Raw genomic sequence first — 18,055 nt, forward strand, 5'->3', positions numbered from 1 at the left:
TCAGATTTTTTCTTAAAGATAACTATGTGTATTTTCTTTACACCAATTAATTCGTCTCATTATTCTGTGCATAAAAGTATTAGGGTAAGATAATCGAGAAATGAATATTTTACGAGATATCTTGTATTTTATGTCAAAATACTGCAACTTTGAAGCCTTATAACTCAAAAAATACTTAATAAAAAATACTTTGTCATAAGTGTTTTGGAAAGCTCTCGAGATGAGCTACAAGAATATGTAAAAATATATAGGGTGTTTCATTTAAAAAACTTGAAGTGACCTTCACGTGACCTTCAAATGACTTTTCATGGTCAAACCAATGGTACCATCTTATGGTCCCCTCGAAACTATACAACTTTTATTTGAAACATTTTTCTCTCCCGGACTTGGTTTTCGAGATATTCGATGGATGGATTAAAATGGTCCACCCTGTATATATATATATATAATTATGTATATATACATATAATTATATATATAAATAATTATATATATATATATAAATATATAAATATATATATATAAATAATTATATATATATATATATATATATCTATATATAAATAATATAAATATATATAATCAAGTAAAACAGCTTTCTATAAATAATAAAATTAAATAGTGTCATAAGGCTTAAAGAGCTAAACAATTTAATATAATATAAGTAGTTATTTAATCGTCGAAAAAACACATTAAGAATGTAAAGATTGGCAAAGTATAGCGATATATAACAAATTTAAATAGTGAATGGATGATGACGGACGTTTCGATCCTTCTTTGGGTCGTCTTCAGCGCTCATATAGTAATAAATCATAATTAAAAAAACCGGAAAAAGAATTAAACATATTAGCAAAGGTTGACTAAAAGCTTAACAAATACATAGTATCGCAATCGGAAAGTTACACCGTACTAACGTAGTCGAGTCGATATGTGTAACGGACTCACGGTGTGAAACCAAATTAATGATATATTAATGAAATATCTGTTAGTCAATAAGTTGTGGATAGAAGGAATGCACAAGTCAAAGGCACGCATGGTAAACCGTTCTGTAAAATGTACAAAAATTATGCAAGGTCAAAACGCAGGATTCGCAATGATAATTAAAGAACTATGATGTCTCAAATTTAACAAATTATATCAATCAGTGACATTGGAATAACTTATTTAAAAAAAACGGTCATGTAACATAACAAAATTTAGAAAATTAAGAAAACAAACAAAGTTAAGAAACAAAGTAAAAATTAATTCAACTTAAAACAAAATTAAAATTGCGTAGTGACGACACAAAAAAAACTTTGAGCAAGACAAAAATTATGGTAACTCACGAGGCGGTAAGAATGTCCAGGACAATTGTTACATAACATATATATAAATAATTAATATATATGTTATGTGAAAATAAATATATAATTTGCATAAAAAAAATAATGTTTTTATACATTAAAAATAGAACTAGTCGAACAAGGAAAATCTTTGACGGGATGCGGAGGTTAATAGATTAAATAATTCAGTTCTATGAATAAACAGATGCGTTTACGCAACTGCGAGATAAGTTGGTGCAATATAGTTTTATTTACAACCGCGTGCAGCAAAACATGTATGCATTATTGTGTCGAAAATGTAAATAGCAAGATAACATTCTTGTTCATATACATTACATACATGAAAAAGAAATAGAATATTTTACTAATCAGATATTCTGTTTTATAATATTTAATTTCTTAAAGTATAAAGAAAAATGTAATACGCATTGTCTTAATAAATCATATGGAAATATTACATAAGTATACATAAAATAGCGTACATAATTTTTGCATACAAGAATAACAAATATTCATGGTTCATATCTGTTACAAAGATGATGATCGTGAAAGAAATGATTTATACAAAGGGACTTTTTACACCATGCGCAGGCAATTACAGGAACTTCACCGCAAATATCGCATGTTGGTTTTAAATTATTTTTGAAACAAAAATCTACTAGTGTATCAAATTCTTCTGGTCTCTTTTCTAAATAACCACTTTTATACCATGCATATTTGAATAAATTTTTAAACCTCGGTGATGAAAATTGATGATGAGTTAATAATTGTAATTTTAAAATATTGTTTTTTGAATGAAGTTTGACCTCAAGATCTAAAAGCATGACGGTATCCGAAAAATGTTTAACAAAATTTTTCCATAAACAAAAACCGAATACATCTAAAGGTTGTATTTTTCCTGTTGTTCCAGTTGATATAGTTAACAAATTGAAATTTTCTATAAAATCTGGTTTGTTTCTTTGAATTATATCAGGACAATGACCAGTCCAAGAATCTAATAATAAAGCTGATTTTGGTCCAACATTTGGAAAAAACATTTCTTTTATCTAGATCTCAAAATGATGCGATGTTAATTTTCCAGATTTTGATGCCATGACAAAGATATTATCTTCTTTAAACATTGTTTCTTTTACCGTTGGACCAAATGTTCTAGTAGGTTCTTTTAAAACAATAAAAAGAGGCGATAATAATTTACCATTAGCTGAAACAATAGGTTGTATAGTATAACTATGTGTAGTTGCTGATGTCGATTGTACTATGCGTTCTATTTTTTTAGTGCCAATAGGTGACAGTAAACGACCGGAATAAAATTCTAATTGAAATCCACTTTGGTCCGAATTATATACATTTTCAATTCCATATTGTATAATAAAATATTTCACATTTTCGGTAAATGACTTGCTTTGTGCTTCTAAATTTTTATTTGACGTTAAATGTTTTCTTGTTATAAATTTTGTAATTTTTCTAGATACGATATTATGTGCGAGCTTAAAATATTTTACCCATGATAATGATGCTGTAAACCCAGGTACATTTACTTCCTTCTGCGCTCGAAGAGCCCATCGAGCGATATCAATGTCATGAATAATTATTCAACAGCTTCATTGAATTTATTTAACGTTATGTTGAAATTTCTTTCAGTTTATCAAATCTGCTGCCACCTTGATTTACCTGTTCTTCCCATTTTCTTAATTGACGAAGTGACATGACTTTCCGAAATCTATGTTTTACAGTTTCAAAATTTCTTGACTTTGTTGTCCCACTTCTCCAAAATTCTACAGCATTTTTTTTATATTGTATTAGTATACAATCCGTAACACATGTAATGTCCTTTACAATATACATCTTCTCTTTCTTCATCAACTACTCGTTCTACTTCGGGTATATCAAATGCGTTTTCAAAATCTAATGATACTTTTTCATCAATTTCATACGCTTCTTCATGCATTAATTTAAGCATATTTTGAATCTTGTTTTTTGTTTCTATTTCTTCTCCAGTAACAGGACTTTGGAAATCCATAGTAATAAAAACTGCGTACAGCAGCATTATTACGTTTCTTGGATTAAACATTATTCTCTAAAAAAATTAAAATTATATATATTTATTTTATAAATATTAGCATCAAAAATATTTATTAGCAGCAAGAATATTTTATTATTTAATGCGTATTAACACTTTGTTATAAGTGTTTTCCGAGTTTCATGAAAAATAGCACACTGTTTTATCACATAATTTATAATAATTTAAATAATTTAATAAAATATTAATTATAACTTAAATAAAACAAAACAGATAAACTTAAACTTTGAATAAAGTTTAAATATGTAAGAGCAAAAAACAATAAAAATTTTATCATTGCCGATATCACTCTCCAAGACGTACAATTAGAGAGCAGGGCTGTCGCAGATTTTCCAGTTGCCCTCCCATTTTATATAAGATATGTAGACGATATTGCGTTGGCAGCCCCTTCCTCTTTTTTTAGCATTATTATGAATACATTCAATTCCTTTCATCCTAGACTGCAATTTACCATGGAGGAGGGGAAAGACAAACAATTAAATTTTCTTGACGTTACGATCATTGCAAACGACGGTTTTTTCCAATTCAACTGGTTCCATAAACTGACGTTTTTGGGAAGGTACCTGCACTTTGAGTCGCGGTACTCTTTGAGCCATAAAAAAGTCATTATTATCAGCTTAACAAATAAGGTTCTCCGACTATCACATCCGAGATTTCATCAAGAAAATTTCGAATTGATCATTAGAACCCTCATAGAGAATGAGTATCCTCTTTCGGTCATTTTTAGTACCATAAATGATCGCTTGAAAAAGAATTTCAATATTACGACAACCAACAGAATTGGAGGGTATGATGTGTCGAGAAAGAAAATTTCATATTTTAACATCTCGTATATAAAAGATATCTCGGAACGTTTCAGCGGGTGTGTCCGCGAGTTAGATGTGCGGGATGTCCTACACGGGAATGAACAATTTACGCAATTTCATATTAGTCAGACAAATTACAAAAGAGTGCCAAAAACAACATGGTATATAAGATCAATTGCAACAATTGTGATACTTCCTATGTGGGACAGACGGGCCGTTTACTGAACACGAGAATAAAAGAACACAAAAAGAATCACAAATCGGTAGTCGCACAACATAAATTGTTGGATCATGATTTTAATTGGAGTAATGTTGAAATCTTGGACAAAGAACCATTCTTGGGGAAAAGATTGATGTCGGAAATGATTTTGTTACGTCCGGTAGACTTCACGATTCTTTCTTTTCGAGAGGAATGTATAAACAATCAGAGATAATGATTCTAAGAACTCTCTACAGGAAATATCAAACCGTGAGAGCTGTCACTTTAGTCGCACTCCACGAATATTACGTTACGTGGATAATAAAAATTTTAACAAACCTCCGTAAGGCGAGACAACTATAAATAAGACAACCCAAGAAGTCTTAGAAATCAAATAAAGAATAAACATTCGAACGGCTCTCTAAATTTCAAAAGAATTTTAAATAAAACAGAGTCGCCGTAACTCGAGGCAGTTGTTTAGAACTGCAATCATAAATTTGAAACGGCGACGAAAACTTAAGAAGCATTTAATAAGAGAGCTCGCCTGACGGACCACCTAAAGTGACAGCTGTTTATTATAAATTTCTAAATAGCGATAAGCGACTCTGACGGTACCAAACACCTCATTGGCCAAATGGAAAAATCTCTTGAACCAATAGAGAAGAAATTTTTGAGACTCGAAGTCGAAGGAAACACCCCCTAAGCATAAGGGGGCGTTAATTAAAATTCTAATTCGTCCAATTGTCCAATGGAGAGGAGGTACGAATCCTAGTATATAATGCGGAAGCAATGCGCCGCGACATCAGTTTTTCAGTTCTTTTCGGTATTAGAATCAGTATATTCATCATCATCTCCATCACTATTACTCGTACGGTACAAACTATTTTCTTCTACCTCGGCTTCAAGACGCGGAATCGATCCTCGATCTCAACGTTTAACCCTTCAGGTGTTAACAAGTTCGAATATTAATACTTCCGATTTCGCGACGAGTGGTTTGCCTAATATTTAACACAGACTCTCTGTGTAGTGCGAATTAAAAATTTAAACAATAAAAGACGTCAAACATTGTAAGTGGTTGCGTGCGAATTAAAAGTTTAAAACAATAAAGAGTGTTGAACATTGTAAGTGATTGTGCCATTCAACACGAAAAATTCTATCGCTAACCAGGGGCACCTGTGAAATTCAACCCGACGCCGCTAAATCCACTGCCGAGGTCCTTTTAAAACCAACAGCGTACGCAATAAGTAGTGAGTACCGACCAAATAACCTATTCTATTGATTTCACCTCCCCCATTTAAAATTCAGTTATAGTAATTATAGTGAGACAGTTCTTTATTTTTATTGTTCTTCATTTCATTATTACTGTTTGACCAGATACTTCTCATTTTACCTTTTTCATTATAATTAAATCCCCTTTTCGTTGTTTATGTTTATTTCTTATCCTCTTCATTTTCACGTAGCCTTTCAAATTTTCTCTGCAAGTACCTGTGTATTTTGCGGAACCGGTATCTCGTGTACTGGTACAGAATATAATTAGGTCGAACTTGCAAATTCTTTCTATTTTCTCTGCAAGTACCTGTGTATTTTGCGGAACCGGTATCTCGTGTACTGGTACAAAATATAACTAGGTCGAACTTGCAAATTCTTTTTATTTTCTCTGCAAGTACCTGTGTATTTCGCGGAACCGGTATCTCGAGTACTGGTACGAAATATAATTAGGTCGAACTTGCAAACTCTTTCTATTTTCTCTGCGAGTTCCTGTGTATTTTGCGGAACCGGTATCTCGTGTACTGGTACAAAATATCATTAGGCTGAACCTGCAAATTCCTTCAATTTTCTCTACGAAAGCAAATTTCTCCTGAATTCCATTTTTCTTCTGGCCCTTTAATTATTTATTACAATTTATTCATTACCTCTTTCCTTTTGTGCTACTCCTTTTTTTTTATTTTATTTATTTCCTTTCTTTCCTTCTTTTCTCTCCACTTCTTTCTCCTTCTCCCTCCTCTCTCCTCTCTATATTATGCATTTTAAATAATATAATTTCCTGACTTAAATTATATTAAGAACATTATAAATTGTACTAATTAGAACTGTCTCGCCGAAAATAAACGATAAGTTTTCTGAAACATTTGCGTGGGTTCATAGTGGAGCCCGTTCATCCGAAACGCCTAAAGGCTAAAGCGAAACGTCTTCGCAACCGTAAGAACCGACGTGCTTGAAGAGTTTTGGTTCAGGCGACAACAAATTATAATTTTAAGAACAATATTTCTAATCTTAAGATAGAATTAAAGGATCAAATTTTCCGCGAACAGTCATCACACACACACGCAGAGTCCCACCCCCCCCTTCCTCATTCAAGAGAGCTGAAACCACCCCTCTTACTTGACCCTTCTCCTCGCACCCCCATCTTCCCCCCGCAATTCACTTGATTCTCAAGAGGAATTGGATGAAATTTGGGAGACCCTTCGTGACATTGCCGAGGTCGTCGTAGACCTCGAGAAAGAAAACGCGAGTCACGCTGAAAATTCTAAACACCAACAACCTCCTCGTTTTCCGCCTCAAGATCCTATCCAATATTTAATAAATAATCTCCCAAGGATCCGACATCCCCTCCCAAAAGGCTCGTATACAATCGGGCCTGGTCCTGTTGATTTGACAACATTGCACTCCATCCTTGCAACCAACCCGTCGGGATCCGTTATCCCATGGTTCCTCCCCGGTCTTAGATATCCCCTCGCTGTTTCGATAGAGGCTCTCTGGAAGAAATTCCCTCCTTCCACGATTACCTTCGAGGAAGCATAATTCTTTTCCTGCCCCTTCCCTTAGAATTTAAATACTATTGTATAAATACCAGTCAAGTAACAAGTCCTTTTATTTTTCCATTTCCAATTTACCTGACTGACGTCCCTCCGAACTAATGTAACACCCGCGAACACACACGCACACACGCACACACGCACTTAAGTAATTAATAAGATTAATTAATTTAATTAAAATGCTAATTTTTTGAATCTTATACATATATATATATTTGATTTTTACTTAATAAATGACTAAAAATTTAAAATATTAAAAATTCTAATCAAATTTATTAATCCTTTCTAATACATTCCCTGACTCCCAGATTGCACAAGGTCCCGTCCCGCATAACAGGGATTAACTTCCTTTACCAAAAAGGGACCACCGAACGAACGGCCTACTGACCTAGTAAAAGAGACCCTCGAGGTCTTTGACCAGGTCCGGCCTTGTACAGTTCGTTCGAGTCGAGAGCGTTAAGGTTTTACGCGTTTCGACAAGGGTAAGTTCTGTCCTTTCATTATCTCTTTCTTTTCTTTTTTTTTTTTCGAGTCTGGACGTAACAATTTATATCAAACGCCAGAATAATGCTTTGAATCTACGTAGTGACACAATCAAATTAAATGAGGCATGTCTATCAATAATTAACGATCTCCCAAAAATATGATAATGTTTGTATGCCTGGTTGCTGCGTTTTGAGTCGGTGACATTGGTTATTTTTAATCATTCGTCAATGGTCTTGTGAGCTGTACGGATGTTCGCGCGCGTCCTTGCTGTTCTCCCCGGTGTGAGTGAGTTGTCGCAATCAGATTAAGTTCGATCTAACAATTTGAGCGCAAGAACTATTCTCTTTTGATAGAATGCTGTGCCTTGCGTTTTGTACCGTATAGGAACCCATGCATATCGGATGGGTGATGGCGATAGATGTGTGGATATTTGACCGTTTGTGTATGTATATCAATTAGACAATCTAGTTAAATTGGTAATTGTATTTATCTTAAGTTTATATAATTTGTAGTGTAATCTCACTGAAGATGGCTCGAAAGGAGTCTGAAACGTTTGAGTCAATAAACCATGGACCACATTTGGTGTTTGAAATTATAAACCTCACGCCTCACATCTGCGTCGGCTCTATATTGCCTTTTACTTTTATTTATATTGTTTAAGATTCAGAGCCTTGAACTTATTTATTCTTAATAAAAATTTAAAAAAAATCAAAAAAATACATAATGTGCATACACGCAAGACAGAACTGCTGCTGAATTCAACTAAACTGCTGCTTGATTCGATGGATGCTTTTGTAGTAATACGTGTTGTGCTACACGCGGTTGTAAATAAAACTATATTGCACCAACTTATCTCGCAGTTGCGTAAACGCATCTGTTTATTCATAGAACTGAATCATTTAATCTATTAACCTCCGCATCCCGTCAAAGATTTTCCTTGTTCGACTAGTTCTATTTCTAATGCATAAGATACTATTTTTTCCATACAAATTATATATTTATTGTTACATAACATTTACATATATTAATTATATATATTATATAATTATAAATTGTATAAATATAATTGCTATAATTTATAAATGTATATTCTCATAAATTATTTATTGATAATTTATGGTTGCCTCTGTGAGTTTACGAAGAAAAAAACGTCGCTGTGAATAGCGAGTGTCATGAAGCGGATAAAGCGCGCGTATAGTGATATATAAAGATATTTTTAACTTATTTCTGAAAAATGCGACTTCGGAATACAACTTTATCATATATGGTTGGATTTGTCTTTAAATGAGCTATAAGTTTTGCTATAAGACAAATTTTAAAATTTTCAAAAATTGAAAGGGAAGGGGAGGGATTTCGAAAAATATAACATTTTTGAAAAATCTGATTGCACAGTTTTAAAGTACATGAAAAACCATAAAACTTTTATTTAAAACTTTAATTAAAATCTTATTTTAATTAAACTTTATTTAAAATTTTTTTTATATCTTATTGTTTCGACGGTATTCGCTCAGAAATGTAAAAATCGATTTTTCTCAAGAGGGTGTTTCACCTCCTTAACGGGCATATGGGCACTCATAAAAAAACACATGTCTCCTATTTTGACCTAGACTACAATATATTTAAAGCTCATTAAAATCGGAGGGAGACACTTCCAACCTTTTCCTTGTTAGATTTGTCTTTTTCCTCTCAATGTTATTGTTTAACATATGTATAATCAAACCATTTATATTGGCATGGTTTAACATAGAAAAAACACGGTGAGAGACCAACGTTTAGAATTACGCGAAACATCGTAGCTTCTTGTAAGTTTATCTGCAACATCAACCTCGCTTTTAGTTGTAAAAGATTATAATTATTTCCTGTGATCTCGGTTTTGTGGATCTATTTTCTTATCATAATGTAGGGTTAACATCATATGTACTCATTTGCGTGGCTTAGGAACATACAATACAAGGATTATGTCTTTTTGAAAGCCAAAAATAAAAGATTTTTCTTCACGTCTGATCTTGCATTGAAGAGGAATGCATGTCTTGTTTGCTCGTAATGTACCAACAACAGTTAATTTGTAATTTTTGAGCAAATTGTGCTGTTTCATAGTTCATAAAAAAGTTATCTATAGTGACGTTCTTGCAAATCCAGACACACATCTTACCAACCGGTCCACAACATCAAACGGTTGTTCTCACTGCGTAAGAACGGTTTTCTGATTGTTTACCACAGTAAATTTCTAAATTTAATGTATAAAAAGTCTTGGCATCTACTAAGACATATATCTTTATTCCGTATTGGTCAGCTTCAACGATAAGTATTGACGAAAACTGCATCTTCCTCTAAATGCGACTAATTCTTCATCTAGTCAAATATGATCAAATATTCGAACGATGTTTATAAAACTTCACCTCGAGTTTACATAATTCTACAGCGGTTAAATTTTCCGAAAGAAACGCTCCTGTTGTGAAAATTTGGTTTTGCGATCATTGCTTCTATATAAGGTTGCAAGGAGCTTTTTTTCACACTTGCCGGGCGACTTGTTATGTGTCGAGCAAAACGGCAAGTCAGTGTGTACGTCGTGAAGATGTTGCGGATACTCGAGGTCAACTTCAAGGATATAGCTTATAGACGAATCGATGATAGATCAAAATTGGATATGTTGTCCACTTATCGAAAACATAGTATAAGGCAAAGGTTGACACATTTTGCCCATCCGTATAAATTATTTATATCCAAATACATTAGATACGATGATGATTTCGACGAGTCGTATGACTGTATGTACTTGTTATTAGCACGCGCGTATCTGTTGGAACATTGACTTAAACCACCGCGTATACCTCGTTCTATAAACATTACCATGTCGATGTCAGTGAGCAATTCAAACTTAATGTTTGTATGCTTCAATATGACATCCCAGCAGTGTTGTTCTCAGAGCCGCTTTTTCTCGCGCATGCGCGGCGCAATATATAGATATTTAATAATGTATATGTTACAGTTACGAATGGGCGCAAAAGCTTTGGCGGAATCCGGAGTGATTAAGCTAGGTCGATGATGCCAGAAATAAGACGCGGACACGTAAAGTGAAAATGAAGTTAATGTGTTAAGTGTTAATGTATTAAGTGAAAGCTTTTCAAAAAGAAGCGTGAAATTTATATATGAATCTTTAATTAAATGATCTAAAAGCTACCTTTTTTCGTAAGTTATATACATTACTGAAGCCATTCAATGCGTATGCGCGAGAAAAAGCGGCCCCAAGAACAACACTGCATCCCATGTGTATCCGGGAAAAGTATAGTAATGCACGGGGTCGAGCCCGTAACTCTTAATACAACTATAGCGAAAATTTGCAAAAATATATTTTCAAAATATCGGTAGACTTGATACTTGGTGATAATCACGGCAATCAATTAATTTTGTCTATCATAACGTGATATTTATTGATGTATAAATGTGCCAACGTTAAACGACTTGTGCAATCGGCTGTTACACCAGTTGAAGAATTGAAAATAAAAAACGGACAATCTTTGATACATGCGGAGATGGAACGGCAATCATTTGTTGCACCGATATGGATTCAAGATTTGTGGATTGGCGTAGTTAAAATATCTGATTTTAAAGTCGTTAGATTTGCAACTAGTGACAGTGATTCTATATACATGAAACCGTCGATTGTAATATATTTATTCGATTTTGAAGATTGCATTGACCATGCATTTAAAGTTGTGTCAAAATACATATCTCGTTAACGAAAAATTTAAACAATTTGTAAGCGTATTGCAGCGCAATGACATTACTAATGTGAATGATGCCGTGAAAACGATACACGAGAGTGATAGGTTTGATAGCGGATCATTCATAGATTGTGAATTGCTGACATATGCTATAAATGATGTACGATACTTGTAAAAAATAAAAAATTATTATTAACATTAATATTTCTTTCATTTCTACGACTGTTCCTCCTCACACTATTTTATTCTCTATATGTTTAGTAAACAAAAATTGTATACCTCGCACTCTCATAAGATGAGATGCGATACTCTATTTAGAAAGAGTTGAGAAATGTGATCTTGTGCTATATATTTGAGATAGATGTGCGCGGCGTTATAGATTTTTTTCCACGCTCTTTGACGACTGTATTATGGATGAATTTTATCACATGCTGGTGTTTTGAGTAAGTCTGTGCATTATGTGATATTTATCAAATATGGCTGAAAATGATAACAATATTGCGATTGAGGATGACGGTTTTGGTGTAACGGAAGTCATTATCGGAGATAATAATGATAATTTAATGGACATTTCTGACGAAAAAGAATCGGACATTAAAACACTACCCTTAGAAGACAGCGATTACAACAGTGATGACAGTGATTTTACGGAAAGAATCGAACGTAATCTAGACTTAGCCGAAATTAATACTTTTAATGAAATGAAATGAATGTGTAGTATATATTTTTATTATACGACTGCAGGTAGTGCTAGATTTTGCACATAGTGTTTCCTGAGAGTGTCGGACCTATTTGTAGATATTCGTGTTGTACGGGAACATGAAATTAATGTTTATGGACTAATTCTTGGATTATTTTGCAGCGAGTGCCATATTCCTTTTATATTATCCTGCAATCTGTGCCCGATTTGCACTAATTTGAACTAAATTTTTGGTGCATTAATTTTTTCCACGAAACTGATTGGTCCCGATTCAGCGACTTTGTCTCAATATTTTTCTTCAGCCTTACTCGCTCCGAATTTTGGCTGGACATTGTCAGCGGCACACGGTCAGTGCGCGAGGTGGTGCCTTTTTCACGTGATCGGTGGTAACGGTTGCGCGAGATCATTAAAGCCCGGCGAGACGACGACAAGGAGCTGCTGCTGGCCCTTCGCGGGGAGGATGCTTTTGTCGATCCTAGCGAGATCGCGTACGGTTTCCCTTCATCCCAGTCCGTTTGATCGGCGTTAATATAATGTCTTAGATAGTCCGCTAACGTTCGATGCGATCTTTCCAGTCAGAAACGATTGCCTTGCTGTATTTGCGTTGAGAGCTTCTGAAGGTCTCCCAATGTGTTGTTGCGTCAGTTTTCCTGGCTTTATTAAAAGATTTTCTTACCTCTGACCTGAGTTTAGAGAGCTCTTTGTTCCACAATGGGACCTTGGTCGAGAGTCGTTTCCTTTTCATTGGGCAGTTGAACTCATAGGCGTCTACGATGGTGTCGCTAATGAACCGTGCCACCATTTTCAAGTCGTCTTTGTTATGGAATTTGTTTGGGGCTTTTCCAAGCCTTACCTTAAGATCCATCCTGTAGCCCTCCCAATTGGTTTTTCTTGGATTGCGAGACCAAACTATGTCCGGGTTGTGGCGTAGGGAAAGGTGTATAGATCTATGATCCGATCCTGAAGGTTTATTGGAGACCCTCCAGTCTGAGATCAAGCCCGCCACCTTGTCCGTACAAATTGTGATGTCAATGACCTCCTGTCTTCTTGAGTCTATGAAGGTTGGTTCAATTCCTCTGTTGAAGATGATTAGACCAGAGCCCATGATGAACTCGTGGAGACTCTCCTCCCTTGGATTGACGCCCGATCTCCCCCACTCTGTATGGTGGGAGTTAGGATCGCATCCCAAAAGGAGTTCAAGCCCCTTGCTCTCAGCATGAGTTACCAGGTCTTTAACAATTTGTTGTGGTGGGAAGTCCGTGGAGTCATAAGGCATATATACTGACCCTATCAATATTTCCACTCCCCTCCTCCCTGTCGTGGATTAAGTTCCAGTTGGATGACCGTTAGTTCCCCTCTTTGTCGACCGCACCCAATGACAACCCTGAGCGAGTATACCTAGGTGCGGTGTTAAGCCCCTCCACCACGTCAAGGTGAAAACCCATTCGGGAGGTTAGCTTGAGTAATTTACACGTGTTTTTAAATATTTCGTTTAAGAAATTTGTGCCTTGGTCGATTAATACTGCATTCCGTGTTCGAGTATAATTTTTGTTACGAATTCTTTGCTCACGGTATTTGCATGTTGGTTCGGTATTGGTACCGCCTTACTGAATTTTGTTAAACTGTCTTGAAAGGTCAATAAGTATTTGTTTCCAGTGTTAGTTACCGTCAACCGCCTACGATATCTAGTGCGCATTTTTCGAACGACTTAAGGTCGATTTAGACTATACGACACGGATCGACACGGTATCGGTAACGATACGTACCGACATCGGCACGACAAATTATTGCATTTGTTCAGACTGCTTCGACAACTGTCCGTCAATTGACATTTAGCAGTTACAAATTATAAAATGGATGAATCATTTAATGACGATGAATTGGCTCTTATAGCTTTACTTTTAGACGAAGACGAAGCTGAAGTCAAAAAAATAAAGAAAAGAAGTCGAAAATGGGTACATCCAGTATTAAAAAAGAGAAAACTTGAAGGAGAGCATTGGACATTATTCAAAGATTTACTTAAATATGACGACAAATTTTACCAATATTTTAAAATGCCGCAATGTAAATTCTATGAGTTATTAAAATTGATCGAACCTATGTTACAAAAACAAAATACGTCATTTCGTGAGGCAATTTCACCGACAGAAAGACTTGCACTTTTTTTTGTTTAAGGTAAAACATTTTTATTGAAATTACAATTTTTCTGTATAAGCTGTATTCTCATTATACGCTGTTTCTGCGCTAAAATGTGACATTGTAAATGAAGATGATGGTAAAGAACGTGATACATTATGCGGCTCAGTGTCATATTGCATTTGTGCAGAATGTTGATGTTGTATGTGTGTGAGTATATTAGGTCCAAAAAATGGTTGTTCTTGTGTAATTTGCTTCATTTCAAGGTCAGTGATAATGGAGAATATTTGCGACTTAGCTATATTTTGATAAAAAGGAGAAAAATTCTTTACTGTTGTTGCAACACTTGAAAAAAATGTGTATATTGCACTAGGTTGAGTCAATGGAGTTATTTGCGATTTAGTTTCTTTATCAAGTATATATTTCATCATTATTGCTGATGCCGGTTGTATTTGGCACTTATTTCCTTTTGTCTTTGTTTTGTTAGTAAGAGATTTTCTATAATTTTCTTTTTGTTTCTTCTTTTTTTCATCTTCGGCATGTAATTCCTCATCAATATCGTCATCTTTGCCATCATCCTTATCATCATTTTCATTATCTTCTCCATCATCGTTTCCATCATCTCTTCTGTCATCGTTCCGATTACCTCTTCTGTCATTTCGAACATCTTCTCTATCATTGTTTGTATCATTATATACGTTTTCATTCGGTTCATCCTCATTATCATCATTACTAACATCTTTCAAATTAGTGCATGTTTCCCTTTCTTGCATGAATGGTAATAGAAATGACATTTCGTCTTCAAATTTTCAAAGCTCTTCTAAATGATTCGTCCATGTTTTTTTGCAAACAGTAGTTAGAAAAAGACAAACAATATGTATAAAAATTGACAAAAAATATATATATATATATATATATACATATAATCAACTATATAAAAATAAAATATTCTAAAAAAATACTCTATAAAAATAAAATATTTTAAATTGAATATTTTAATTTATGTTTCGTAGGTTCTTAGCTACTGGTGATTCATTTAAAACAATAGCTATCAGTTATCGACTCGGACATTCAACAGTGCAATCAATTGTTATTCAAGTATGCGAAGCAATAATAGAGAATTTGATGTCATTAACAATGCCAAAACCTACAGAAGATCATTGGAAAAAAATTGCCGAAGAATTTTGGAATATTTGGAATTTTCCAAACTGTATAGGCGCTCTCGATGGGAAACATGTAGTGATTCAAGCTCTTTCAAATAGTGGATCTCAATTTTTAATTATAAGAAAACATTTTCAATCGTCCTTTTAGCATTAGTGGATGCACATTACAAATTTATTGCGGTAGACATAGGCGGATATGGTAAGAATAGCGATGGAGGTCTATTCACTAATTCGAAATTGGGCAAAGCGCTTGAAAAAAATTAATTAAATGTCCCGAAAGATAATGCGCTTCCTAATACGCAGAACATTATGCCATATGTCATAGTTGGCGATGAGGCATTTCCATTAAAAAAAATATCTTTTGAGACCATATCCTGGTTCGTAAATTCAGGAGGATAGATCGAAAAGAATTTTTAACTACCGTCTCTCACGCGCACGAAGAGTTTCCGAAAATGGGTTTAGAATACTGAGTCAAAAATTTCAAATTTACAATCGAAGGCTAAAATTAAAACCAGAAAATGCAGACAAAATCATTATGACTACGTGCATTTTGCACAATTATCTCAGAGATTTTAGTATTGATGTACAAGGTTATACATATAATTATAACACTGGCAATGCAAAATTTATTACGCCAAGGGGGAAGTGCAATAAACACTGCATTTACTGTTCGAGACACATTCAAAGAATTTTTTATGACGGAATATGGTCGTGTTGAATGGCAAGACACAATAAATTAAAAATTATAAATATAAATAACCATAAATATATATATGAAATAAATTATTTATCTTATCTGGCTGGTTCATATCCTTTGCAATTCTTCTCCAAACATTTTCTTTATACACGGGATCACTATATTTCGCATGATTCATTACATATAAAGGTTCATGGAACTTAACAATTTCTATTAATTTTTCTTGATTTATCTTTTGCTGTGTCCGTTCTTGTGCGTTTTCTCCGTTTTTAATTCACACTGACAGACGAGCATCGGAACGTCATCGACACGTACCATCAAAACATTCTTTACGAGAATGTCGGCCGACGTCGGAACGTTCCGTTGACGAAACGTAAATGTTCGTACTGGATAATGTGAACAGTTACATAAAAATTGCATTGTACAATGTTTTGTCGTGCCAATGCCGGTACGTATCGTTACCGATACGTGTCGATCCGTGTCGTATAGTCTGAATGGACCTTTACTCGGCGTATCGATGATAACGAGAGGTGCTTTAACTCGACGCGATAATTTATTCTTTTGACATATCGCGCATTTTTTAATGTATTTTTCGACGTCTTTTGTTAGGCCGGTCCAATTGTGTTTCAGACATATTCTCTTTATCGTTCTCTCTATCCCTTGGTATCCACCCTTGGGAGCATCGTGATATTCATATAATATCTGTCGTTTTTCCTCTTTGGTGTATGTTTTCTCTTTTGTGCCAATGCTTTCTTTCTCTTGCTCGATGTCTTCCTCCCTGCTGATATCGCCTATTTCTTCATCTTCGACGGTGAGAATCTTTTCTCTCTCTTGCTCGTCGGCGTCTCGTGTTACGTTGCGACTTAGCGCGTCGGCGTTCACGTTCGCACGTCCGGCCTTGTGTATGATCTTATACTCGTATTCTTCTAATTTTAACTTCCATCGAATTAATCAGGATCCGGGATCGTTTACATTAAATAACCAGATTAGTGGTTTATGATCCGTAATAATTTTAAATTTCGTGCCGTACATATATGGTCGGAAATGTTTCACGGCTCATACTATCGCTAACAACTCTTTCTCTGTGGTGTTATAATTTTGTTTGGCGCGGTTTAACACTCGACTCGCGTAGGCGACGGAGCGGTTTCTGCATACCGGTCTCTGCGAAGGAGCTGTGATAGCACAGCTCCTTCTTCTTCTTCTTCTTCTTGATTTAATGACACCGGTTCGAGCCGAACCACGCTGCCAGAGAGCATCCAATTTTTCAGGTGGTCGGCCAATCAGTGGGCAAGGCAATATAAGCTTACAAGAGCCAATCGATAACTATATTTTCAAATCACATGATTTAAGGAAGGACAGAATTGGATTCAGGACCTTTACAGATGGGTTTTTTAAAATGGAAGAAACGCTAGGAGGGGGAGACAACCACGCAGGGAGGAGATTAAAGGAATACGTCGAGTCCGGTACGTCGGGCAGTGCCAAAAACGTGATCAATATTAAGGTCAGGGTGTCCACAATTAAATGACAGAGGCGGGACGATCCTACAGCGATGGAGACTGGAGTTCAAGTTGTAGTTTCCAGAACGCACCCGGCAGACGAGAATCACCACCGATCTCCTGAAACCCCCACCCAGGAACCAGGGTTTGAGAGGAGAAAACGTATATTCCTGGAAATAACCGGATCCCATTGAACAAGACCGCTCGATTAGAAAATTTTGAGTGAGAACAATTAGATTTTCACGTAGAAACGAATATAAGTCAGAGTGGGGCGGGGGGCAAATAATCGAGTAAGAGGTCTTCACCTATTACTCTCTTGGCTAATCTGTCAGCCGTCTTGTTCCCCGGGATCCCAATGTGAGCAGGAATCCAGATGAGGTCAACAACGATGCCCTGTAAAAAGGCGGATCTCAATTTATTTTTTAAAGT

The 18,055-nt window shown here is 35.1% G+C and overlaps 1 protein-coding gene and 1 pseudogene across 1 annotated transcript; both read right to left on the reverse strand.

The window, feature by feature from the left end:
• Nucleotides 1-2,368: 2,368 nt before the first annotated feature.
• Nucleotides 2,369-3,182, reverse strand: LOC140675596 (uncharacterized; annotated as a pseudogene).
• Nucleotides 3,183-12,684: 9,502 nt separating this feature from the next.
• LOC140675597 (uncharacterized) lies at nucleotides 12,685-13,410 on the reverse strand. Its single transcript, XM_072910177.1, has one exon. It carries the CDS (start codon nucleotides 13,408-13,410, stop codon nucleotides 12,685-12,687), a length of 726 nt encoding a protein of 241 aa, XP_072766278.1.
• Between the last annotated feature and the right edge of the window lie 4,645 nt (nucleotides 13,411-18,055).

Source organism: Anoplolepis gracilipes, unplaced genomic scaffold, assembly GCF_047496725.1.
Source record: "Anoplolepis gracilipes unplaced genomic scaffold, ASM4749672v1 Contig19, whole genome shotgun sequence".
Lineage (NCBI taxonomy): Eukaryota > Metazoa > Arthropoda > Insecta > Hymenoptera > Formicidae > Anoplolepis > Anoplolepis gracilipes.

Bases quoted from the DNA above. Each gene is read 5' to 3' on its own strand.
- LOC140675597 (XM_072910177.1), bottom strand. From the start codon at position 13,410: ATGCCTTATGACTCCACGGACTTCCCACCACAACAAATTGTTAAAGAC.